The 27,109-nt window shown below is 35.2% G+C and overlaps 1 protein-coding gene across 2 annotated transcripts in view; it reads right to left on the bottom strand.

Moving 5' to 3' along the window:
- Positions 1-3,448: 3,448 nt before the first annotated feature.
- Positions 3,449-27,109, bottom strand: part of LOC120633255 (thrombospondin type-1 domain-containing protein 4-like) — a 186,528-nt gene continuing 162,867 nt past the window's right edge. For both annotated transcript variants that reach the window (XM_039903421.1, XM_039903420.1), the window contains 10 exons: positions 12,436-12,619; positions 9,162-9,322; positions 8,178-8,714; positions 7,818-8,084; positions 7,123-7,264; positions 6,659-6,834; positions 5,983-6,178; positions 5,215-5,286; positions 3,917-4,037; positions 3,449-3,679 (listed from right to left, as the gene is read on the bottom strand). In XM_039903421.1, coding sequence (XP_039759355.1) covers positions 3,931-4,037; positions 5,215-5,286; positions 5,983-6,178; positions 6,659-6,834; positions 7,123-7,264; positions 7,818-8,084; positions 8,178-8,714; positions 9,162-9,322; positions 12,436-12,619 — 1,842 coding nt within the window. In that variant the 3' untranslated portion in view covers positions 3,449-3,679; positions 3,917-3,930. The remainder of the gene's footprint in view (positions 3,680-3,916; positions 4,038-5,214; positions 5,287-5,982; positions 6,179-6,658; positions 6,835-7,122; positions 7,265-7,817; positions 8,085-8,177; positions 8,715-9,161; positions 9,323-12,435; positions 12,620-27,109) is intronic.

Genomic DNA, 27,109 nt, shown 5'->3' with positions numbered 1-27,109 from the left:
CATAATAGCTAACATTAATTAACTATTTCAAATTAGGAATAACTAAATTGAATTAGCAAAATAATATGATTAATAAAAGCATTAAAAATATATATAATATTTATATTTACTACGACAATACGCACATCGCCATCTAGTCCCAAAGTAAGCGTAGCTTGTGTTATAAGTACAAGATAACTGGTGAATAATTTTATGAATAATATACATAAATACTTATATTACAGATAAACACCCAGCCATTCAAAAACATTAATGTTCATCACACAAACATTGTCCAGTTGTGGGAATCGAACCCACGGCCTTGGACTCAGAAAGCAGGGTCGCCAATCGGTCGCCGAAATACATAATATCTTGAATGATAATAAAATAACGAAACCGACTTTAGTTTTTTTTTTGTAATGGTACAAGGTATTAAACTGATTAGAACTGATTGGCTTATGTTGGTTGAACAGATATACTGTTTGTCGTCACCGAATATTTCCCATAGGATCCTCAACTTGAGGTAATGTTTGCGAATACGGGTTGCTTTATTTAACTGCCTGGCGGTTGGAGAGGTAAAGTACACAACGGTGTCTCATAGAACCGTATATTATAATGTTTGCGAGCTCAATTATTTTTCTTGTGCCCTTTGGTGCGTTTCTAAGTTCGAGCTTTTTCTGGTACGATTTTTTTTATTCCACCACACGTTAGCTCTGGGCTGCAATCTCATTAGATGATTAGATGTATCGAGCTTTATTCGCTATACCCACTCTCCGAAAAGAAGGAGACTGTACGATGTATTCATAATTTCTTCAATCTGTACACTCCACACCAAACAGATCTTTGGCAAATGTACACTCTACGCACGTTTTGCTCCGAGTCCGGAGCATCCTCAATACTTGTTGACTTTGCAATGAATAATAAATATTAATATCACCTCCTCCTCTTAAAGAATATTCATTATAAAGTCAACATCTCTCTATAAAGATTGACAACTGTATATTGATCTGTCGTCACAATACGGCACAAGTAGTAAGTAATTTAATGGGAATAATAACGTTTATTTCGGATAAAATTCCACAGCTTGTGATCGATTATAAAATTCATTTATTGCTAGTAACAACTTTTTACCTATTTTACTATTCAAAATTGGCCAAACATATCTCCTAACTAAGCTTAGTACCCTACAGGGTCGTGCATAGAGGGTATGCACAGGGTATGCTGTATGCAAATAATATAAAACGAAGAAAATCTCCAGTACGAGTTATACAAACTTTATATTTAATAATTTTTACAAAACCAATCCTTAAGTTTTATATAACTCGTATTGGAGATTTTTTTCATTGCATATCATCTGCTCACTAAGTGCATACCCTGTGCATATCCTCAATGCACGCCACTAATAGGTACCCTCCTGAGCACTTGGTGTCTGAGTGTATACCGAACCAGTGCTCCATAAAGGGATTTTCCATTTATTGCTTAAAATTCTTCAAAAAACTGTTGGAGCTTCCGTGCATCCAGCTCATCATCGATCTGTTTCTCATGATTGTGTAAAAGTCATCATCGTGATTCTCCGCAAACATTTAAGGAGAATAGGACGCGCAAAATAAAACAACATCATTGGTGTTTAAAGCTTATTATTTTTGTACGTTGTTACACGCTTTATTAGTACAGACAGTATTTGCTGTTACATTAGTAGAAACCAATTTTAACATAACAATTATTGTGATGGTATATTTATTGTACTTGTTTACCTATTACATAAATACTTACAGCCGGTAAATAAATGCGCTATACATATTAAAGTAAAATATTTACACGAAATTTGACTCTTAATGCAGTGGCACACAATTTATCAAATTTAAAAGTTTTTTTTACCTTATAATAAATTCTAATACATTTCAGAGACAGTGACTTCTGGATTTACAAATAATTTGCCATATATTATATTCGTGTTAGTAGGAAGTGCTATTTCAACAAAAAAATTTATGAATATGAAAGCTTTTACTTAAATTGCAAAAATGAACAAAGATAATTCTCATATGTCATTTCAAAATATCGAGCATGCAACTTGACATTGTTTGAGTTTAAAACATTCGGGTAATGTTGATTAAATTTTGTGGAACAATATTTTGAAGGCTCGCTTTGACAAAGGTAATACCAGTGAGTTTCAAATTCCATGTTGGAATTCGACCCCATTTCGAAATTGTGCTTGGAATTCCGAGTCAATGTAGTGCTCTACATTTTCCGACTTAGTGACTCTGCCGAGAGTAAGAACGAGCCTGGCTTTCCACTAGAGATTTGATAAGATGCTAAGCTAAGAATGTGGGTGCCCACGAATGAATGATGGTAGGACGAAGTTCAAAAGGTAAGCGTTGTACATACTAGATGAACCGAGCTATGGATGTGATTAATTAAGGATGCGCAAATAGTAAAAGCCTGGAAATGCTCGCATGCACATATGTATTTGGAAAATATTCTGATTCGTAGCTTAGCTTAGGTTTATTACTTCATTTCACCGCTTTAGTGGTAAGGTATTTTAAAATTATTATAATAACACTAAAATATTTAAGTAAGACACGTCATTTACAAATCGTAATGTAAGCGTGGTCAATAAATCAAAAATTCAAATTCAAATCACATAGATAATCAAATTAACGAATAGGTACATTCCGTGATCGAAATGTTACGCATTCGTGAATTAATTATCGATTCAATGTCACTCCTTGATTTATCATCTGTCTGGTAATGTGGCACTGCCTTAAAGGACAAATTCTTTGTTTACACAATCAGAATCAATAAATAATGAACACAATGTCATTGTATCTAAAAGCTACAAATATAAACATATTGTTCTTTGTTAAAATAAAATTATTAAGGAATACTATAAAACCATAATCTAAGAGCATAGCCTACATTTAATGACTAAATCTATAGAACAGTTTCAATGGTTAACTAACTTACAATACAATTTTTTTTTGAATCTCTAATTCTTATAATATTTATTGTTTGAAATTTGGTGAGGACTCTTCAAGCTACTTTATTGTGCAAGAATTATACAAAAAGTGTGCGACGATATAATATTTAAGAGTAAAAACTTCTCGGTAATTGTTTATATTGATGAAAAAATTAATATTCTTATTTAAATCCGTATCTAATATTTGCCTAGCGTGGTTCTTCAGCTTTGAATTATTTTCTCCTAAATTATGATGACAAAATCTAAAGATACGAAAGGCAAATAAATCACATTACTACAGAAAATCTATAAATGGAGATCACAAAACTATCCCTAACTTAAAAAGATACAAATGAACAACATTATTCGACAAAATTATTAAGTTCGGAAAGGACAAATAGATAATTATTTCATGTAAAGTTACCATAACAAAATTAACCAATATTATAAAAACTTAAAAAACATTAATGTTTTAATGTTAAAGTGAATTTGGTTTCTTTAGTTATATTTTGAAGTTATAAATTACTAATCAAAGACGTTTTTTTTTTATTAATTTGTCAATTATTACAGTAAAAATAGTAGTAGTGCAGGTGTGTGAGATTTTGTATACTCTGACACGACCAAAGTATTCGACTTATATTTATTTACTTATTAGCTTTTCTAATAATAACTATGTGTACTCAATATGTGTCCATCTGTATCACAATACTATGAGTCAACTCCTTCCGTTTCTTCTAATGGTACCTGTAAACCAAATAAATCCTTTATTTATACTTCACATAAAAGATAATTTGCACACCCTTTATTTTACATTTCAATGATAAAATGTAAAATTCAAATTAAGGTACGCTTAGGTTCTTAAGCACTTTTGAAACGTCAAGTCTGTCTGATTGTAGTGACAGTTCGGAAGGCAGATCCGTAGTCCAACATGGTAGCCTACTGACCAACGCGAGTTTTAATTTGAACCTAAGAAATGATCACCTGATAGATGGAGTCTACCGTCCGTGGCAAGAGTGGCAGCAGTTGTCACCGTAGTAGTGGTAATGGCAAAGACGCGCCTGCACTGCCAGCGCGCAGTTGCTAAGCTTATCCATGCATGCGCCTAAAAACAAAATCAATTACAAGTTATTTAGTAAACAATCACAATACTGTAACATTTTATACATAGAATTAAAAACACACAGAACACAGAACACGGCCCGCGCATGTTAGGCTTCACACTCACAGAATGTTGCTAGCTCTCAAATTTTTCTCATTTTCCCCATTTTATGTTAAACATTTAGAACATTAGAAGTAAAGTAATTACTGTCAACTCTTGAATGAAATGAAGTGACTAACCGAGTCTGTTCAAGAAACTACTAAAGATCTTTTGGTCCCCAATAATCATTCAGGAAACGTTATACTGTAGACGGACTCCTTTGATCTGGCGCTAAATGCTGACAGCATCTAAATAGCGTCGAAATTTTGCGATACACGCAACGTGTAAAGAGCCTTAATGGCGTGGATTACTTTTTGTCGCTCCCTACCACTCCGCTCTTACCGCACTATTGCTCTGTCTAGACGTCTCCCACTGCACCGATCTTGATGATATTTGTAATTATGTGACACTTTTGGTCCCCAATAAACATTCAGGAAACGTTATACTGTAGACTGACTCCTTTGATCTGGCGCTAAATGCCGACAGCATCTAAATAGCGTCGAAACCTTGTATCGCAACGCGAATAGGGCCTTAATGGCGCGGATTACTTTTTGTCGCTCCCCACCACTCCGCTCTTACCGCACTATTGCTCTGTCTAGACGTCTCCCACTGCACCGATCTTGATGATATTTGGCACATGTATAAGTTGCTTCCTGATGATAATTAAGTGATACTTTTGGTCCACAATAAACATTCAGGAATCGTTTCAAGTAAATTGAAAAAAATATGGTAGGTTTGTTCGTAATTGTGCACGGCTTCACAGCTACACAGGTTTTTATGAAATTCACAAATTAACATTACTGGACACCGAAAAAAGATATAGATAAGATTCCTTTTTACGTCTCGAGGATCTGTGTGAATTTATGGCGGTATAACAAACAGTTCATTCGGAAAAATGATGAATAAATAATTCATTTAATTATTAAGGTATAAAACCATTAAGGTAAAGGTAAGGTAAGGTAATTCAAGAATCATTTTTTTTGTGAAAGTGTGAAAACTTTGGGCTTTAGGAATATCCTTTCGTTACTAATCTTATCATCCAAAAAAATAGAGAATATTGGAATGAGTGAGTGTTATTTACCGTTGCTAGTGAATGTACGCTGCTTGACGTTTTGCGTTTGGCTTTGGTGTCTCGTTACTCGTTGTTGTGGATCTGTAATTTAAATATTAATACTAGAATTCACATAAATTTATATTTGGAATTCAATAAAAACCTACAATCTTATATACATAGTTTACGCCGAAGTAGTAGCAAAATTCTAGATGATTTAATTTTTAATATTTCATTTTTTGAATTTTCACTTCATTCTTCGGTCCTTAAGACTTTTTTCCACTTATTTACTTGTTAAGTACCTAAAACCAATTTATCAACCAATTCATATGTAATCATATCAACCCATTACCGGCCCACTACAGGGCCCGGTCTCCTACAGTGAGAAGGGCCACTAGGCTATCACTGCATTTGAATACTTATAAAACACTAGTTGTTGCCCGTGACTTCGTCTGCTTTTAATTTTGTTTTTAAATTATTCAGTATCGCTAAGCCTTAAATGAGTATAGTAGTATATGTATATATAAATAACATGTGGCTGTCAATTAATTATAGACAAATAATTTGCAATAAAATAAAATTGCGACTATAATTAAAGATCTAAGCCATCCTATCTCTTAAGTTGGACCAGACTGCCCACGGTGTGCCAATTTAATTGAAAATCGGTTTAGTAGTTTGGGAGTCCATCGCGGACAAACATCGTGACAGGAGGTTTATATATATTAAGATTAAATTTCAATTCCTATTTTAAGTCTGAATAGTTTATGATAAGTTGTATGAAACAAAGCAAAATCATACCTGACGGCACAGCACTTATGATAGCAGGTTTGACCACGGGCCGCGTTGAGCAGCGCGGTGGCACACACGAGCGTTTTGCCGGCGGGCGTAGACCTGCGCAGTCTGCGTCTCTGGCCGCCCCACTAGCACCCTCTGCGCCGCCGCGTGCGCACCATACCGTCCGAGTTTGTATAGCGGCTTCGCAAGGACCAGTGCACTGTATAAACATTAAATGAATATATAAAGGTAACTTCAGTGGCAGGTTAAATAGCAAGTCTTTTACTAAAGCCCCTCAGGGATCTGTGGACTAAAATCTCCTTGTTACACACAAATATTATTTAGAACTACGGTAGGTTTATAGTATAGTTGTACGTGTGTAATGAAAACTTCATATGAAATTATTATTGAATTATCCGAATTATTTTCCTCAAAACCTTAAAACGTCATTTAGGCAAAAGACAATTGAAACCCGTTGTTACTTCGAAGAAGTTACTTCCTGGTAGTAAATAATTTATGTAGTGATAATATTAAAAAACATTTGGATCTAAGAATATGTATTGTTTTTGTTAAAAACACATGAAAAATAAGGACCATCAGTGAGTGTAAGAGTTTAGCCCTTGGTATGAGTACTATTCTTCGCTTTGATTAGACTGATTATACACACTGAGTTTAAATTTTTTTTTGTTTTTATACGTACCTCTCCCCAATCACTAAGGTACCAAGAAGGTGCGCAAGTTCCCCCACATGATCTTTCAGTTTCAGGCTTAGGCTTCCTACATGAAGCATCTCTCAATCTCCTTCCATTGTTTCCGATACAAATAACACCACGGATCTGACGTCCACCACATGCCGTTGTACATGGAGACCAGTCACCTGTACGAACATTTCAAATAAAAGATTAACATACTAATTCATACAGCTAAATTCTCCGCCATTGTGAAAGTTACAGGAATTCTGAAGTATTTTTATCGTAACTAACTTAATCAGTGATTATTTTCTTTGTTTGTATGTTCTTATGCTTTTCTAACATACTTTTTTCACATTTTATAAACTCATACTCTTAGAGATTATAGTTTAGATAATTTAACATCAGTTATATGCCATTGTAAGAAATTCACTGTCACAAGTCTCAATTATACATGAAAAAAATCTGCAATATACCAGTAAACCATTGCGCTTCACACTGTTTCCTCGGTGAACATGTTTGAGAGGAGTGTGGCGCCCGATTCGCTCCGCATCCATTAGGGTCAGCACAGCGAACACTGCGAGATTGAACACCCCCACCAACACACCAGCCTACACACTAGAAATTAAAATAATAAATTAGTTTTAAAGCGCTTATGATACTATGATGATAATTTTGTATCGTTTTTTTAACTGCCAGTCTACACTATCAATTATGAGACATTGAGTTTTTCTGTTAAGAATATTTTTATTATCCGGCCCGTGTTAAAAAATAGTGGTTCATACATAACCTCTTGCATCGGAGAGCACGTTAGATTTTCGGTCTCTTAACACAAAATGATTATTAAGATCTAATAATAATAATGATAATATTTATTTCTGGCATCAAGACTTAAATTTATTGTTAGTAAAAATACATTATTTCCATATAACGGAAAGATAATATAAATAAATGCATAATATTTAAAATTTCGAATCACTGCCACTCCAATCTATTTGAAATAGCACAGCAGAAACTGACATATCTCCAGTCCAACCTGCCAGCAATCATCATTAAGCTCGCATTAAAGCAGCGTTATGGGTCAATGCTCTAACTCCATCTATGTAATGAGAGAGAAGATCTGTGTCCAGGAGTGGGGCATTAAGATGTTTAATATTAAAAAGACCTGTACCTCTGACCACTCTGTATAAAGCCATCCTCCGGCGGAACTGAAACTGAATTTGTTATCTTGTATAGAGCTAATGTCACTATCCGATACGTTTGAAAGAAGTGATAGCACTGGACCCTCGCGGAATGTATCGACGTGGTCATTTGGTCGCACTTGTCGTCTCGCGTCCAGTCTTGGTAAGTTTCCTGAGTTAGGCGTACCATCGCAATTAGGGACATCACATACTTCTTTACTTGGTGGCATTGGTAGAGGACATTTTTGATCACTGATCTGCGAAACAGAATACCCATTATTACGATTTTAATACATTATTAACGCTACATAAATTTTCGCAGATCACGAAGTATTCCTTCCGTATTATACCTTTGTAATTCCTCGAGCATGATCTTGTACGCATCCCACATTCCTAGTTCGATGAGCAGGCCCACAAACGGGACAAGGTCCCCAGGCAGCTGCTCTCCAACGTGGAGGGCAAGGCGTTACGCCACATCTTCTGCGGCGAGAAGAAGGCGGAGCACCCGTGCAGTGCGCAGGAGATATTTCACGATCCTCCTTATCACTTATTTCAACACATTTAAATTTGCCTATTTGAAGTCCTCCACCACAAGTTCTCGAGCATTGTGTGTACGATAAAATTTTCCACATAAACTTCCTATCGCCGATAACATTACTTTGGTATTGTTTTTCGATCGAGTTTGATTCCGCTGTATTCGTCAACGAAGGTCCCGGTTTCTCCAAAGCTCTGGTATGAGACTCAGCGTTATGGTGACGGTGATGTCTTTGCATTTGGTGGTGTGTAGGAATGCTGCTCGCAGTGGGAATATCGTTACTAGTTTCATCCGGCGATGAATCAGTAAGGTATTCGTATTTTATATTCGGGCTTGGTTGAGTATACAGGACCTAGGACAGAGCAAAGTTGAATTAATAAATACACTTTTATTTCTCACTACCTTCGATCAATAATGTACTAGATATGCACTCCCATATGAATGTTTATTAGGAAATGTTGAAAAATATTCAATAGTCAAATAAACGAAAAAAAAGCCTATTTTCGTTTATTTGACTATACCCAACTCTTTAGTGATCTTATTTTACACGGAAACTTTTCAACGATGTCTATACATCTAGTATATTATTGATCGAAGTTCACTACAGAGAAAAATAATACAAATATAAATAAACTTAAGCAAGAAAAACAGAGGATACAATTTGGTAGCCTTATCGCTGTATAGCGATCTCTTCCAGGCAACAAAAGGACATAAACTATTGATACAAGGTTAGAAGTTAAAGTTATGAAGTTAAAATAGAATATTCGAAATGTTCTCACAGTTGCAAATGAATAATTACCATGATATCGATGGGATGGTGTATGGGTCCCATCGCAAATATATTGTCGAGGCTGGCAGATCGGGAGTATATAAATCGTGCGCCAGCCGCTTCGTAAGTGCCCGGGGCGCTCACAGCAAATTCGCCGTTTACAATGTATGATCCATTGGAAACTCTCAGTGCTAGAACAATTACAATAAAACACTATCAAAACACAGACACATGTGAACCATTATTGAAGTGAAAACTTCCTTTGGCGCGTTGAGCACTTTTTAGGTGATCAAAAATTATGGACCTCGCGTCATCGTCACCGAACTCTTCCATGTATACTGTGTATAATGCATATACGTGTACTTTTTGGCCGAACAAAAAGCAGTTAGTTTACAAAATAATAACCCATTGAATAAGTGCACCGTACGCTTCGCAAGAGCTATATGTTTAGTGTTTACTGTATATATATAGATTTGTGCACATATATTTAGTATTCACTTCAATCGGCAGCCCGTAAAGACTTGCCCGCATGTTTTTATTTAGCTATCACGAACACTTTTTATATTGTAATGACAACGATGGGTTTGATGCAGTTGAAGATGGGCTTTCTAATATTATGCGAGGATTATACCAGTTCACTGAACTCAGCCCTTAAATATATTACACGTGGCAATATTTTCAACATACAAATTAATTAAATAACCACAATAACCACCAGATTATGCGAATATATCGTAGTTTCATTCCACATGTAAGTAATAAAAATAAAATAGAATAGTTTTAAAAGCAGATTAAATATTGACCAAAAGATAATCCTTTATTTCTGTTTCTCTCGCTTTTTAAAAAGGCCAATGTTTTACGTCCATATCCCGAGAGTAGAAACAACAAATATTATTATTATTGCGAGATCCAAAACACACCAGCGAGTAATCTGCATTGATCTTAATGTTTACGAAACAATCAGGAAATTGGTATACCAAAGCGTTGCAGTGCGTCATGCAAATAATTAACCGTCAATTGTAACGGCGGCTATCTCCATTTATCTCACAATTTGCGGCGTAGGCGCCTCTATTGAAGAGATGTGCCGTAAATGTACGCCTGCAATTCCTATTAATCGATTCGACATCGATCTTTGCACTAACATGCTCTTCATCTCTCTATTAAACCACCAGTACTAGGCCTATCAGGAACAATTTCAATAAAGAATTGTCTCTGTGTGCTGGATTTTTTTCTTATTTACTACACTTGACGTGTATTTAACCTGACTATGATGCAGTTCCAGACGGTATTGGGCTCACCTAAGTTAAGGGTATGGCAGTTATATCAAACCTACAACTTTAATTGGTTTTTACGCGGCATATCACAGGAACGCTTAATATTTTGGTGGCACGTTTTTGAAACGACTAAAGCCTTCCAGTAAAAACAAACAGGTATTTTAAATTCCTTAGTAGTCGTCGGGAGCGCCAGGGATGTCGTCAAAAATTTGATATCTAGTAATATCTAAAAAAAAATTAGAGTTTTAATTTCTCTCTCAAATTCTGGGTGACTCTGTGCTAACTAGTTTTTATCTTGTTTCCCTATTAAGTCTAAACTATTGAACAGTTGAATCTACACATCACAGGAATCATTTTTTTGTATTATCTACGTATTGCATATACTATATTAATATAGTACCACCTATTAATAACTCATTGCTCTTGTGCCCTTTTCTTTGTTGAAGTTCCAATGACCCAATATTGGAGTAGAAAATCATACCAATAAAATATTGATAAGTATTGAAATTGATACTATTGGCAGGCTGTGTACCCAAATGCTTTATTAAACGGCCTTGGAGGCAACATCTGTTCATTGCTAATTTACTACTAAGTATATCTACAATTGAACTTGTATGACCGAGTTCAATCAAACCTTCCTCGGCTGTATGAAATTATTTCTTTAATATTGACCTAATTTGTAATGATTTTCTTCGTTTGTCAATTTATCATGACCTACTTGGTCGATTTCTACGTGTACTAACTGAACACGACACTTGCTAGTTGCTATATTGTGCACCTTTATTATGGACATTATCATTTGCATCTAAATACATAATAACTTGCAGATAAATATTGGAGATAATCTGTATTGAGAAACGGCAACAAAGCCACATGCCTTTGTGTTTGCTAATAGAGTGTGAGTTAGGTATACCTTTTAAACCCTAGATGATTGATAGGATAATTTAGATTTTCTCATTAGTAACCGGCAAACGATATTACCAAGTTTAATACGAACAAATTTTTTAGATCTTTGTGCTTGAAGTGTATGTAATTTTAGGGAACAAACGTCATAAAAAATTCGTTCTAAGAATTGTGCACAAGTGTTTTTCTGTACAAGGTTATTTTAAAACATCGCAATTAAGTTTAGCCAAAAGATTATGTAGCTTCACTGAATCTGTGAAAAGACTTCAAGTTTTGCTTATCATGTTATCAGTACCGGTATCCCTTCAAACATATATTAGAAGAAACATTGAAAAAAATAAATGCCAAGATGCCAAGTTATTAATGATTCTTTTTGCATTTCAAGTTGTTAACACATTTTACATATATAAGCGGGGATTACCTAAACATTTCGAATCCCACAACTGGATTTTTTTTGTGTAAAAAACTTGAATAATTTTCGGTGTCTGGGTGTTTGTTTATCTGTATATTATAAGTTATGCATATTATTATTATATATTCATCATTTAGCTCAGTAAACTTAAAAAAAGCTACGCTTACTTTTAGGGCTAGATGGTGATGGTGTGTATTGTGGTGATATATTTATTTTTAAATAAAAATATCACAATTTTAGATTTAGCTCCGAGTGAGAGTCTATTTTTGTTTAAAAAGATAAGAAAGTCCTATCTATACCTTGTATTTGAAGGGTTCGTAGATGATCTATTTATTAACATACATTCGTGTATGTACAGAAAGCAGGGTTGAAACTTTGAATTAATAGAACATACAGAATCCTCATTCAGCCATTATTGTATGCAGTGCATTGTGTCCAAAACAGTGAAAACGACCCGCGCAAGTCTCACTTTACAACCGCAGAATGTTGCTAGCTCACAAACTTTTTCCCATTTTCTCATGTTATGGTGAACGCTTAGGACATTAGAGGTGAAATAATTACTGTCATCTGCTAAATGGTATTAAGTGACTAACCGTTTGTTCGAGAAACCATTCTAAAGTGGAGTGGTTTTTAATGCTTCAATATTAGTCGTGTACACGGTTTCTGTATGTCCTTTATTCTGTTGGTGGCAAGTAACAATTCAAATGCAACCTACCGATGTAATTTTCGCTGGAGACAATTTCGGAGACGTTTAGTCTGCAGGCGCCACGCGGGACAGTCGTCACGTAGGAATAGCCCAATGGCAGACGAGGTCGAGAGAAAAGTCCGGAGACTAGGCGCCTACCGCAGTGAACGTCGCGCGTCGCTGTCGATGCTAGGACATCTTCACGACCCACAACCTGCGAACAAAAAGTAAGAAGGTAAATAATCATATTACTGTGTAATACCTTTTCCCCTTGGATTCAAGTTTTGGAAAAAGTACAAGGAACTCTTTCGCTTTTCGGGTCAAAAAGTATCTTATATCCTCCTACCTACCTCCTAACTCAATTCCAGAATGCAAGAAACAATGCAAAATTTCGCCAAGATCACAAAGGGTTTATTTTAATACTACGCGAATGCATTCCTTTTACTTTTCAGAAACAAAAGGCATCCTATGTCTTTTAAATTTTCACAAGTTCAGTGCATTGGTCCTAAGATAAATACAATCAGATACACACACTGTTGCATATTTCATAAATATAAGAATTTAGTCATTTAATTTTTATATTTATAAAACAATTATTTTAAAGAATAAATAAATGCCTTTTAGAATTTAGGTATATTTAATAATTGCAGTTTCAATCCGATACATTTTTCCAGGATAAGTTATACCAAATTATTGTTCTGTTGCAGTGTGAAAGAAGGACAACCTAATAAACACACTATCACCTTAATATTTTTAGTTACTAGCTGTTCCCTGCTTTCTTTGTCCGCGTTTATTACGGTTTTTTACAAATCCCATGTTACTCTCCGCGTCAAAACACCTTGTTTGGTTACTTAGTTAGGGCATCAAGGAAGGTTGTTTGGGTGGATGGATGGATGAAAGGATGGATGGGTATTTCTTACTCTTTCACGCAAAAACTATTGAACTAATTTGTCTAAATTTTGGAATGAAGGTAGATTATACCCCGGATTAATAATAGGCTGCATTTTATTCCGGGATAATGTAGGGTTCCCGCAGGATTCATGAAAAACCAAAAAACCGTGTACGAGGCCGCGGGCAAGGGCTGGTTTATAATATTAGTAAGGATTAATAACATTCCGTTAATACACTCGAGTTGATTATTCCACTAGATGTTCGAAGAGGAATTCATAACAAAATAGAGCAGTTAAGAGAACACGCTTTTATTCGTATTTTACGCAATATTAAATTAGCAACGGTCATACAAGTCGGATGATCCATGTCTATGCGAGCAGGGTAAGGATTAACACGTCAGCACAGTACACACATCGTGGAGGGCCCTGCGATCCGCATAATTGTAGGATTTAATACATGAATAACTGGCTTGCTATATCGTTAGTTATGATGCAGTACATGTAGTGTACGCTTGGCATGAACATGGATTTAGGAATTATAGGATAAAACTATCTACAGATAACATAGTGACATAAGTTAAAAGATAGAAGAGCACTTAATAATCCTCATTCACAAACATGCCTACTTTTGTTAGACTATGGATCATGAGGTACTAAGAGATCAACTTTTTTTTAATAGTGCAAATGGCCTAGCTGAAGTTAAGAGGAGACCATTGCCTGTAACCAGCAATACTTCGCAGGACACATCCTGCATAGTGGCGCCTCATATCCATCAGCCTAAGGCGAAGGTGCTAAACCTTCTGTGCCTGTGATTATACCCACAACAATATCGTTCAGATTGGAACACAACAATGCTGCTTGGTAGCAGGAATAAACGAGGCAGTAGAATTTCCCCAGACGAGCTTTGACATAAAAGGTTTTCTACAACTACTACACCTTGGATAATAGCTTTCTTTATGTTATATACTTCATAACCGTATCAATTACAAAAGCGTGTGCGAGGTTTTACAGGAGAGTACAAGGCAAACATAAAAAATATCAAAAATATATTTTTAAAATTATTTGTATGCTTAAAAGTAATGTTTTCTTCTTAAAAAAGCTTTCAAAACATAGTTTCGATATCTTTAGCCAAGTCTTTTAAAATCTTGCTTCTGACTAAAGTAATTTTTTTTCAAAAATAAAGTGCTTCCTTTTTTCAAATAGTACAGATTTAATGTTTTAAACCACAGCCTTATCCAGTCCATCCAACATATTATCTTTAATACAAATTATAAGTAAGTATCACTATTCAAGCGTTCGTTGCAATGATTGAAACGTAATATTGACAGGCGTAGCAAATGTCTACAATTTAAACCATACCAAGACTATTCCTAAGCCCTCTGTAATTTAGAATAATGATGCTTAGAACGTTAGATTCGCCAATTAGTGTACAAAGGGTATCTTGGAATTACAGAAACGTTAAACCCAGGGAACAGGCGGACATATAATACTACAATTTATATAATTTCGTAGTCAGCACGCAGTTTGTTTTTTTAGATTATTCAATTTTGAATGGTGCCATTATTTGGTCATACTAAAAATGTTTTGCAAAATTTTCATATTTTAATCCAGCTTAGGCAAAGTATAATATTTTGTGTGATGTAAATGGTACAAATTTTATAAACAATTTCAAAAACAGTAGGGTATGTCAAATAGAAATATGTATTTATTTAGTCCAATGTAAATTTTCTATGCCGGATACGTACGGCGTCCTACGCTACGTAAACGATTTTTAGACTTTCCGACAAGGAATTAACAGCTTAACTGATCTATCTACTATATATTAAAGTTACTGATTGATTCCTCAAGAAATCTCAGAAACTATGAAGCCTACAAACTTTAAGTTTAAAATATAGGTTCCTTATAGGATGTAAGTGTCAGCTAAGAAATTGATTTGTGAATTTACCCTCCTAGGGGGTAGTAGGGGTTGGCAGTTTGTATGAAAGTCCTATGTTTTTTATCCGCTTTAAATAATGAAAATCCATATAAAGTATTAATTTCCCCTTATAGATCAGATGTAGATAATAATATAAACTTGAAGGTATGTATTTCTGTCTGATTGTGACCTTATTACGTAGTATAATCACGATACTGATTTTTAGGTTCTGGTGTAGTTAGGCATAGGCGGTCCAGGGATTTCTTCTAATTTCAGGGCAAATCAAAATTTCCTCACGGACGAAGTTGAGAGCTAGTAACTAATAAAGAGAAACTCTCAGCCGAGATGCATATGTAATGAAAAGATTGTATCTATAAGAAGACAAGTAAGAAAAATGAAAGTCTAGCAGTGTACGTTCACTGGTTAAAATAATATTGTAAATTTTTACTCACACGTATAGGTCTAATCGTCCTAAGTAGCAAGTCTGTAATCAAAGACGGATCTGGTTTTTGACGCCTGATGTGTGAGGTCTGTTCCAAGTGGTAATGACTTCTCACTTTAGGGATCACGTTTAAAAAGCGTGTGACAAAATTCTTGTAAATGTAAGTCAATACCAAGATGCATATGGCGGCGATTACATCATTTGAAAACATTCGATGTGACACTAATGCGTATAGAACATTAGTTGATAATAATGTCAGTTTTATGAGCCTCTAATACAAGATAACGCGTCTAAATTTCGTATTGACCGACACTGTTAAACTGTGTTGTAAAGATTTTCGCCCACTAAACAGGATCGTTTAGAAATTATCTTATGGACAGATTATTTTAATGGTAACGGAAGCAAAAAGTTTAATGGATTGTAATAGTTATAATTATTGATCGAGACATATCGGAATTAATTGGTAATATTAAAAATAAGGCTGCGTGAAAGTTGAGTCCTGATTGCCTTAATTAGTACCTCTAGAGTTCAATTCTCGGGTCTGCAGGAAAAGTATTTAATATTTTATCGTTTATTCGTCAATTCTCACTTAAAGTGTTAAGTTTCGGAAATAATATTTCTTTAATAATTAAAAGTTTTTTTCTTACAGCGAATATATATTCAAATTAAAATGATTTCTGAGCTCTGAAAATGGCAGCTGCCATTGAGATAAAAATACGTTTTCATAAAGATCATGAAAACGTATTTTTTTTTTACTTATAGATATTTCACTCGTCACATTGCCTGAATGACGCAAACTTACTTTGGTACTTACTTTAAAAAAATGTATCCTATTGGTATAACTATTGGGTAGAGCCTTACAAATTAAATAACATGATTAATCAAATCATAAATTATTCTTATAATAAACACTTTTGTTGTCACGACTTCAGTATTAAAGAACACATTCTACGCATTATTTTTGTAGATGTTCCAGTGATGAGACCACTGATGTCTTTTTAAAACAAAATGAGCTCATAAATTAAGTATTTTATTCAACTTTTTGTGTTTTAATGTTAACTCGTGGTCAAAAAACTAGTAATTTAAGCATACACTTCAGGTTAACATATATTCGCATAAACATGAGCTACTTGTTCATCTTTAACCGGTTTTGGAGGTCAGATGTCAATTGTCTTACATATAATTTGCAGGCTGTCAAATATAATTAGAATAATCAGAATTCTGTTGACAAGATTTCGGCTTAATTGCTTTTTACCAAGATTATTTTGAACTTATGCGACTGCAAAAACACAATTTCACAGAAAAGTGGTTTTTAGAGAATTGTTGTTAAGAAAGGTTTTTTAAATCAACCAATGTACCACTACTAACCACTGTAGCTCTCTCATTGGACAGATTAATATTTATGCTGCTCCATTGTGGTTTTGCGGGTTCAAACCATTAGTGACAATAGCCAGGACCAACGGCTATGGGTTCTCCAAAGCGGAGGGTTGGGCAATTCCAGTTTCCTAAGCTAGCTGCAGGCAGGGCTGAGAGATCCTGGGAATTCCTTGACAGAAAAACTGAAAATACCCTAACTAACAACTGAAGCATTTAAATTGTTCGGGTATTTTTTGGGGTTGGCCCATTAATAGTAGTCGAACATTCTAAGCACTAGACAGTTTGTCTTCCACTGCAAATCGTCTGCCACTGGTAAAGAAGTAATTTATGGAGTTCAGTATACCTATGCTTATATGATATGATTCCCAAAGTAATTTTGGACCCTCCATAAGTTTAAGCAATCAATTGATTGAATTTTTTTGAAGACAATTTAGCTGGGTAGCTCTACTTTATTTCTCTAAAGCAGACTAATAAAATTGAAAAGCTGAAGTTGGAAAAAGCAATTGCTGAGTTTCTCGCCAGCTTCTTCTCGGTAGAATCTAGCTTCCGAACCAGTGGTTAAGTCAATACAAAGACCCTTAAGGAAAATGAAAATTCAACTGCAAAAATGACTTTAATAGGTTTGATGAAGTCTCCTATAATCGCCTCACTATAACGCTCTACCTTAGGAGTATTTTTATAGTAGCTAAACCAGTTATTTAAATATCATAAATGTTTAATTTAGAAGATTTAGTTGATCCATACTACCTACGCATCTGGATGACTTTTATCTAATAAAAATTTTGACAGCTTAGATTGACATCATATTATTTGTACAGGAAGGTCAATATTAAGAGTTTCTTACTAAACTAGTTCTTAATGAAATGAAAGCATTTATGTATTACGCCCCCATAAAATCCCACTCAATTTTATACATCGCGGTCGGATTTGGTCTAGCCGTTAAACGTTTGAAAGATGAGATTGTCAGTTTGTTTTATAAAAAAAAGCCTTTGAACGAACCGACGGTGGATAAAGTGCTTCAATTTTAATAGAATTGCTTGAATTCCTCGTCACCTAAATTGTAAATCGTTTTATTGATCATTTTTTATTTTATGAGGGTTCATTATTTAGCTGTAAATTATTAAATGACGCTGGTTATATTCGAATAGATGCATTTTAATTTTTGAATCTTAGACTACCGGCTACTTATTCGAGGATGTTTTTTTTTGGAGCAATCTAAATTTTTATTTTTTATTTATTTACTTTGTAGCTTCGTCCGCGTTTGTTTCTGTTTTTTTTTTAACTTCTCGGGGGAATCGATTATTTTTCCGGGCTGTACAGTAAATGTTAATCACCAGGACGCACGTTATTTATATATATTTATTTCGTCAAGGTTTCAATACTTGAACAATAAACGTTTAAGTATCGATTCAGTTACTAATTACATATGACGTTTTACTACATAGTTTTACTTATTTTGAATTTTCTGTGCTTCCTCTTTGTTTACGGTAGCAAGGTAAGTTTTTTTAGGTACCGCGGAAACGGTTACCGGTTGCTATACTGGAATTAAAAGTTTCCTTCCGTCTCCAGGATACCAGTTGTCTTTGTACTAAATTTATCAAGTTTGATGTAGTAGTCAAGTCGAATGAATGGTAACAAACAATTGTAATTTAAGTATGTCTATGTAGCATAACAAATATAATTCATGAGGTACAGATATTGTTTTGAAGCTACTAAGGTCTTATACCAGTAAATCGTAGACGGGTATTAATTCACTTAAACAACGCTCTAAATTAAATTGAACCTAAAATCTAAGTTTAGATAACGAAGGAGTTGCTAAAAGCTTTGCGGCTAATATTGCTTATATAATAATTAATATGTTGTAAATTATGTAATTATTAACGATAAAGTTGCTTTTGGAAATGAATCAAGCCGAAAGGTAAATAAAATACCAGACTCAGGTCTATCCAGTGGCGTGCATTTCATACGTGCACAAAAGCACTGCATACCCAAATTATTTTATATAAGTCGTATTGGAGGGGAATTTTTCCATTTTATGCCATGTACCGGCTTTATGCATACCCTGGTCATAAGCCCTGTGCACGCCACTGGATCTATCACAAACAGTCTGGTTAGTATATATAGTCTGGTAAGTAATTTATGTACCTAATAGTATGAATTTTAATTTTTGTACCTATTAGTATGTAGTTATTGGTACGTATGTTGGTAACAGTGTACCCCACCTTTTCGTTTTCTTTTTAGTTTTCCTAATCCTAAAGTTGCCTGACAGGGATCGCTACTCAGCGATAAGGCCGCCTTTTGTATTCCACTACGTACTTGAAGTGTCAGTTAATTATTTTTTTGTTTTTCTGAACTTGATGTGGCACATAAAGAAAGAGTATGACTAAATGAATAAATTAACAACTCTACTAATATGCATAATGCATATACTAGATATGTAGGTACTATAATCTGTCTATTAGAACTCGAGAACATAAGCAACGTCACAAACCTAATTAATGACCCACTGTGGGGCCCAGGTCTCCTTTTTAATAGGAGAGACAATTCTACGAAGTAAATCAAGAGCTATGACATTAATATTGACTAAATTCATAATAACTACTTTGAAATAGTAACGGTCACTTTGAATAGAACACTTAAAACTTTTAATTATGTAATATATATATTTATTATTTCATGGCATTTATTATAATAAAAGAAATATCTAAAGGACTTAGTCATTTTACCACGTGTTTCTAAAATTGTTCATAGACTACCATAAATGGCGCCACCAGATCGAAGGCGCCGGAAAATAAACGGCTATTACAATATTTTAGCAACTTATTGTTAGTCACTTTGAATAGAACCCGTCATAATTATAATGGTTTACATTATATATTTTAAGGAAAAGGCATATTCAAACGTGTGAATTTTATATATTCAATAGTTTTGGCTTAGTCATTTCGCCTCATGTCTCTAAAGTTATTCTTAGATTACTACTGAAGTTACTCGACGTTGTTTTTTTTTAATCATAATAACTGACTGACCAAGCTGGTGGCCAACCTGATGGGTGGAAAACTATAGCCTTAAAACAGAGGAACACTGTACAGGGCATGCAAGGTGCACGTCCTTCAACAAGCCGCCCTGGTTTCCATCAATTTCGTCGTAGTACGATACTATACAGCGTGTAAATAAAACAGATATAATACTTCAAGGACTTTAGAGGTACATTATTTACTATCTCTTAGACTTATCTGTCTAGCCGAAACGCCAATAGTTTTTGAGTAAACCATTGCCATAGTTTTTACTGAAAGAAATACAGATACAGCCCTAACACTACATGTGACTCCTACCACTTTATTACGCGTTGCGTAGTTAAGGTACTATACACGTGTCGGTATTTTATATTCAATAGGGTTGTCAAAAGTATAAACTGAGAATGTTATGAATTAGATTGTATGGAAAAATAAATATCCTTATTTTGATTTAATATTTCACACGGTGATTTTTTATGAAATATACTCATGCACCCTTCAACAATATTTCGTAATTCCGTTGCACGTTGTATAATTTACCTCTGTTACGTGTGTTCACGTAGGCTCGATATGCACGTTATAAAATAATGTTTACCCATTCTGCCGTCTTATCTCATAAAAAAGTAAATGCTTTGACGAAGCGCTTAATTACTACTAAAGTTGTTCGCAAAGAGATGATTTGATATCGAGGTCGCTGACAAAAAGCTCCCGCTAAGGTAACTCCAATAGTATGGACTCCCTTAGTTGTTTCTGCCGTAATTAGCATTTTTATTAATTCAATGCGGCTCTTACGGTAGTATGCGTCACCATTTAAAACCGAAAAAACAACGTTTTTGTTCGTACATTAAGTTGATTCATCGTTTTCCATAAAAGTGTAAAACTCCAACGACTTTTATTTTCGTCCGGAATCAGCTGACTTTATTACAGATGTGCCTACGTACGTGACTTTATTACTTTCAATTGTTTGTCGTTTATGGCAACGCCAGGCATGGGCAAGGCTGAAACATTTAGGGTATGCAATATGCATACGTAACGGAGACAATGTGTGAGATCGGACCAAAAATAGTCTTAACGTAAGTACCACCATTGTTAACGCTGTGCTCTGCAGTCAGGTCATAGGGTCTCTTTAATATATATACCTAAGTATAACTAGCTACTGTTCGTTTGTCTAGTTTTGAGCCTGTTCACCTATAGATCACGATCCCAGATCAGGCCAGAATCGATCTACATCCTGATTCGATCTCCAGATCAGGCCAGGTAATAGTATTGGATTCTTAGTACCAGCCTGGATCTTGGAAGTTGGCGGTGATTCACTCCCGTGCCTTGGAGAGCAAGTTAAGCTTTTCATCCTACACCTGCTCTCTTTCCAGTCGTGTCAAAGCTGCCTTTCCATTGACAGTGACAGTAATAAAGAGTGATCCGTGTTGCAAAAAAGATAAAAAAGATAAAAACATAGTATATCTGCTTTCAAAATGTCAACTATCTGTATGCAAAATTTTGCTTCGATCAATTTAGGATTTATGCCGAGCATTAGTAACGAAGGCTATATTTAAATTTTAAAAATAATTTTGCTAAGTACTTTTTCAACAACTACTAAAGCAATTAAGCTAAATTTTATAATCCCATCATTGACTTCAGCAAAGTAAAGCCTGTATCTATCATCAAAAATGTTTACTTTTAATTAAATGCGCTGAGTAAATCTCAGGGACTTATAAACTAAGAGAATTCAAGTAGATAGGTATAACAGTTAACTTTACATACAAATTAAACTGAGGCTTTATAAAATCAAAGCGACAGAAACATATAATTAAAACAATGGAGACGCTAATATAAATACGGCGAGGTTTCAATTATTAGCGTAACTAGACCAGTCGTTGACTTTCCATTATCATACGCGATGAGGTTCGCTCCGTTTGAATTATAAATTTATTACCTTCGTTGACTCCCCCGGCTCGGATGTAATTCCGCACTCTGACTACAGAGTCAACGTATGCACTTTTGAAATATTCACCGATACGTCAAATTGTTCAAGAAAGTAGAAACGGGTTGGTGTGCCCTACTTTACACTCAAATTAGGTGTGCTGCCTTGTCTGATAATCCTTTATCATGTATCTTAAATTCTTAATCAAGTCTTTAATTATAATGATACAAATCACACACAGCATTGATTTTACTACCGGGAATGTTTATTTTTAAAAAATAAATTAAAAACTACCCTGATAACAACAAAGACAGTATAGGTACTACTAAAGGTGGTAATTATAAAATGATTTTGTTTCGAAAGTCAATCCCATTTGTCAGTTACCAGTCCGTCTGATTCTGCGATGTGCATTTCATGAACATTTTTCCATAAATATTTGGGTCATCGGTAACTGACAGGAACATTATTATATAGCTAGGAAATAGGTTGTATCCGGGGAAGGGACATAGGAAACTTTTCAGCCCGGAATAACTGACGATTACAGCGGGATTACAAAGTGTACAGAGGAAGAAATTGCGGGAAACCAGCTAGTATATATTGAGTAAACATAATTGGTCGCCAGGCATTGTACTAAACTAAACCTAAACCTTCGTCTTACCTAACTTGTCGATTTATCGTCGGATTATGTCACAATAGTGATAAAACATGGGATGGCACTTCTGTATTTATTTTCGTCATTGAAAGATAAAACCTCTAATAGACCGAAATATAGCATTGATTCGAGTCGCAGGAACTATGGACACGTGCGGGGAATGAGATGTGCTCCGAATACTGTCAAATCCTATCTACTGTCAAAATTAGACTTATTAGATTAGATACTTTTGGAAATATTCTTTGCTGCATAACTAAGAACATCTCCAAAAATATCTAATCTCTTCGAACATATACTGTTATATGCATACTGGTGGTAACTCTAATTGTATTATCTGCCAGTCAACCTCACACATCTTATCTGCAGGTGGAAATCCCTCCAAGTAAAAGCCTGTCAAATCTGTATTACCTACAATAATAAGCTGACTCCGGTTATAAATACAGGCACCGAGCTAGGTCGATGAGATACGTCAAATTGTTCAAGAGAAGCAGCGTGGCCGGTTGGTTCTTGTCCATCTAATTACATAGGACATATCTGGAAGACTTCACGCCTGATCGCTTTGAGTATTTACTTTTCGAAACGATGCTGACGTAAGCGACTTATTGATCAATTGTATAATATTGATACTTTACGCATTCAAAATACTTAAATCCTAGTTATTATTATAAGTTTATATTATTTCACGCTTTAACTACCAACTCAACCGATCAGTATAAAATACTGTCTTTTCAGAGTACAAATTATTATCAGAGGTATAGAAAGGGCAAAGTGTGCCATTTATCCAGAAAAATGCTTTTCGCCAGAGTTTGACCAATATCTTAGATCCCAAACCAGAAAGCGCAGTGTTGGTAAACTCTCTGTAAGGTGGACAGATTATTAAACGAGTTGCCGGGAAAAGCTGGATACAAGTGGCACAAAATCGTAGCGTGTGACAATATGTCTCGCAGTGGAGTCCTGTGGTTTAGATGATGATAACTTAAATGATTGTTTAGATCTTTTAAAATGGTTATAAACAAAACACTTCGCTCAATACAGAAGTGCCATACGCGGGACTATAGCTAATATAATAATTACAATAGTTTATGTTGTGTCATTTACAATATACAATAACATGACCTTGACTGGATATATAGCTTTCAAATATTATTGCGGACTAAGAATAAAAATCCAGACATTATTGATACAGTCTTTTGCGAAGACAATTGAATAGTGAACAGTTGTAACGCTGGCGCGAAATTTATGAAGCTGTATATTCAGGTCGACTGAACAATCGAATCAGATAAGCAGGATTCAAAGGAGAAAAAGAGAATATCCCAAGGTGATATGAAAGGAAAAAGGGATGAAGATATTAAAAATAATGCAAAGTTGGAATCATTTATCATTAGATTGTGATTTATTCCAGAAATACCTTTAGAACCAATAAGATGTAATTATAATACATAAAATATTGCTTGATCATCACTCTAGTATCTTGGAATATCCCGTACCAATTCATCGACCTATATGCGCCGCCCATTGCCACTTCAGCTTCACAACTCGATGAGCTATGGAGGTAATTAGCTTTGATTACTTTCTGACTTCTAAACCTATTATATTAATAGGTTTCGCGTGTAAGTTGAAAATTTACAATTTCATCCTCTTTTTTTAACATTTTCTCTATTCTCGTCTAATGGAAGGTTTCGGACATATTCAGTTACCACTTTAACATAGAAAATTCAGAAGTATATCGTTCCTTAATTTGCTCCGGCTGGGCAATGCACCCAGGACCTTCCACTAAACCAAACGCACAACACTGCCAGGAAACCTCCCTGTCATGTTATGTCAAAACTGCACCCAGGACCTTCCACTAAACCAAACGCACAACACTGCCAGGGAACCTTCCTGTCATGTTATGTCAAAACAACATAACTCATCATCAACATAATCAGAATATCGACCGATAGACGTCCAATTGAGGATGATAAGTATTTAGTATGAAATTCAAAATTCCAAAGTCTTGTGCCGCCTACGTCTAGTGGCCTTGCTCGATGTCCTCTGTATACCTAGTTAGGGGTCACAGTTGGGGACGCCATTCCATAAACTTGTTAACCATAAGTCTCTCGGTTCTCCGAGCTATGTGCCCTGCCTATTGTCACTTGAGCTTCGAGACTCATAGAGCTATGTCGATTACCTTGGTCACCTCTTTTCTGATCACGTATATATACTCCGTATTATTCTGTCATCGCTCGCTGAGTGACTCTGAGCCTCTTCTGAGGCCCATAGTTAGCGACCACGTTTCAAGACCATAAGTGATCATTACCAACATGCACGCAAATTAGTATGAATGTGAAAGTGTGTTTGTATGTTTGTCCTTACTTTAAGCCCTAACTAAGCAACCGATCTACTTGATTTGATAGATTTAGTTGAAAGTATGGAGAGTAACAAAGGCTACTTTCATCCTTTCAACACATGGTTTCTACAGGATTTGTAAAAAAGCGTAATAAACGCGGACGAAGAACGCGGGTTATAGCTAGTAGTAGTACTATCATTAATAATTAGAAACGGTCGGAAAATGAGAAAAACTTATGGGATAGGCGACAATGCGACTAAGCAAACAATCTCGCGTACCTAGTGCAGGCAACTGGGTCGCATTATGTTTGTCATGCAACACAATATTACTCATCGGAATTGTGTAAATATGTGTAGTATTACAATACGTGAATAATTATTATGTAATAGGTGCATGGTCGGACTTCCATTAATCATTTCTAATAATAAACCGACGTTTAATACAATTAATAATCGCTTTATTTCTCAGCGTAAGTGATAGTGTTTCTATAAATACCATACAGTTTACATTGTAATGACATCAATAAAATATTATCTTTGTTATCTTTTCTAAAATTACTATTAAAACTTATACTCAATTATATTTCCAGGTTTTATTCTTGCGAGTTCACTTCGAGTGCGTCTAAACGAATCCGTTCTGTCCTGTTATGTCATCATCATCATCATTATTATCAAACCATTTGATACCGGCCTACACAGAGCAGGGGTCATCTCTCAATATGACTAGGCTTAAGGTAGTAGTAGACTACGCTGGCCATATGCAGATTGGTAGACTTTACACGCATTTGTGAACACTTTTAAAGAACTCTCAGGCATGCAGGTTCCCACGCGATTATTTCCTGTTAAAGCAAGTATATTAATGTTTTTAAAACGCACATTACTCAGGCACGTGTCGAAAATCCTTATTTTTGACACGCAGCCTAGTCGTTAAACCACTACTGTCACCGCTCCATTCACGTGTTACAGGAAAATATAGATTGACAAATCTGGTATATATAATGCAATTACTTGTTAGTAAGTAAAGAGTAAGACTTAAAATTACTTTTCAGAATAAGCAAATATAACCCGCTTTATATTTGGTATATGGACCGAGTAAAAAACTGTGGGATATAATTATTAAATCACCATCATCATAGCCTCGGCCTAGTTCTATAACCGCCACTAAGCTCAAGTGTGGGTTGTTGGGCTCTAACGATTATTACCACATGTTAGCAATAGTAACTGGTACCAATTGGATGGCTAACGTGCTCTTTGAGGCATTAGGCTAATAAAAAAAGCCTGAAAAAGAGTTTGTCCAAAGATTTCCGACTGTTGGAGCCAGACACAGACCGAGGACCTGATGATCCGAAGTCACTAAACCGACCGATACAGTCTATAATAAAACAGCGTTGGCCTGACCTAGTGCATAAAACCTCAAAACCTTGAGCAATGAAGACTGAATGAGACATGTAAACGATAATACGAAGTCAATAATACTCAATATGTCTCTATGGTAACATGAAGTATGAACACGTACGTTTTGCAATTAACAATAGTTGAACAAATAGAAAATCGTGAGTAATCAATTGAAAATTTGCGCGTGTACGATAATCCGTTCTAGTACCCGCGCCGTAAGCAAACAGTGGCTCCTTGAACTGGCGCCAACATATCTTCTTTACCAGTATCTATACAAATAGATAAAATTAAAGCGTCTGTCTGTAACCTTATTAAGCTTTTATAATTATTCCGTACCCATCTTAGAGAAATGGCAGATCTCAATATTTTTCTTAAATCCGTGGCGTGATCTTGTACTAATACTTATATAAAGCTGAAAAGTTTGTTTACTTGAGCGCGAAGATATCAGGAACTACTGGTCCGATTTAAAAAAATCCTTCAGTGTTGGATAGCCCATCTATCGAGGAAGGATATATATCATCACGCTAAGACCATTAGAAGCATAGCACCAATGAAGAATGGTTCAAAATCGGAGGTTTTTATTCCTTCTAAGAGCTTCCGCTGCGTGCGCTGCGTAAAAGTGGTTTTCCTTTAAAAGTTCTAATAAAAAGTCCGCGACAGCATATGTCTATCTTTTAAGGTTGCCTTATTCGCTGACGAAGTTGCGATGGACCGCTAAAGGTCTTATAAGTGGAAGGTCCCGGGGTCGACCTCCAGCATGGGCATTTAGG

Source organism: Pararge aegeria, chromosome 21, assembly GCF_905163445.1.
Source record: "Pararge aegeria chromosome 21, ilParAegt1.1, whole genome shotgun sequence".
In the NCBI taxonomy this organism is placed as follows: domain Eukaryota; kingdom Metazoa; phylum Arthropoda; class Insecta; order Lepidoptera; family Nymphalidae; genus Pararge; species Pararge aegeria.
This window is presented reverse-complemented; position numbering and strand designations above follow the sequence as displayed.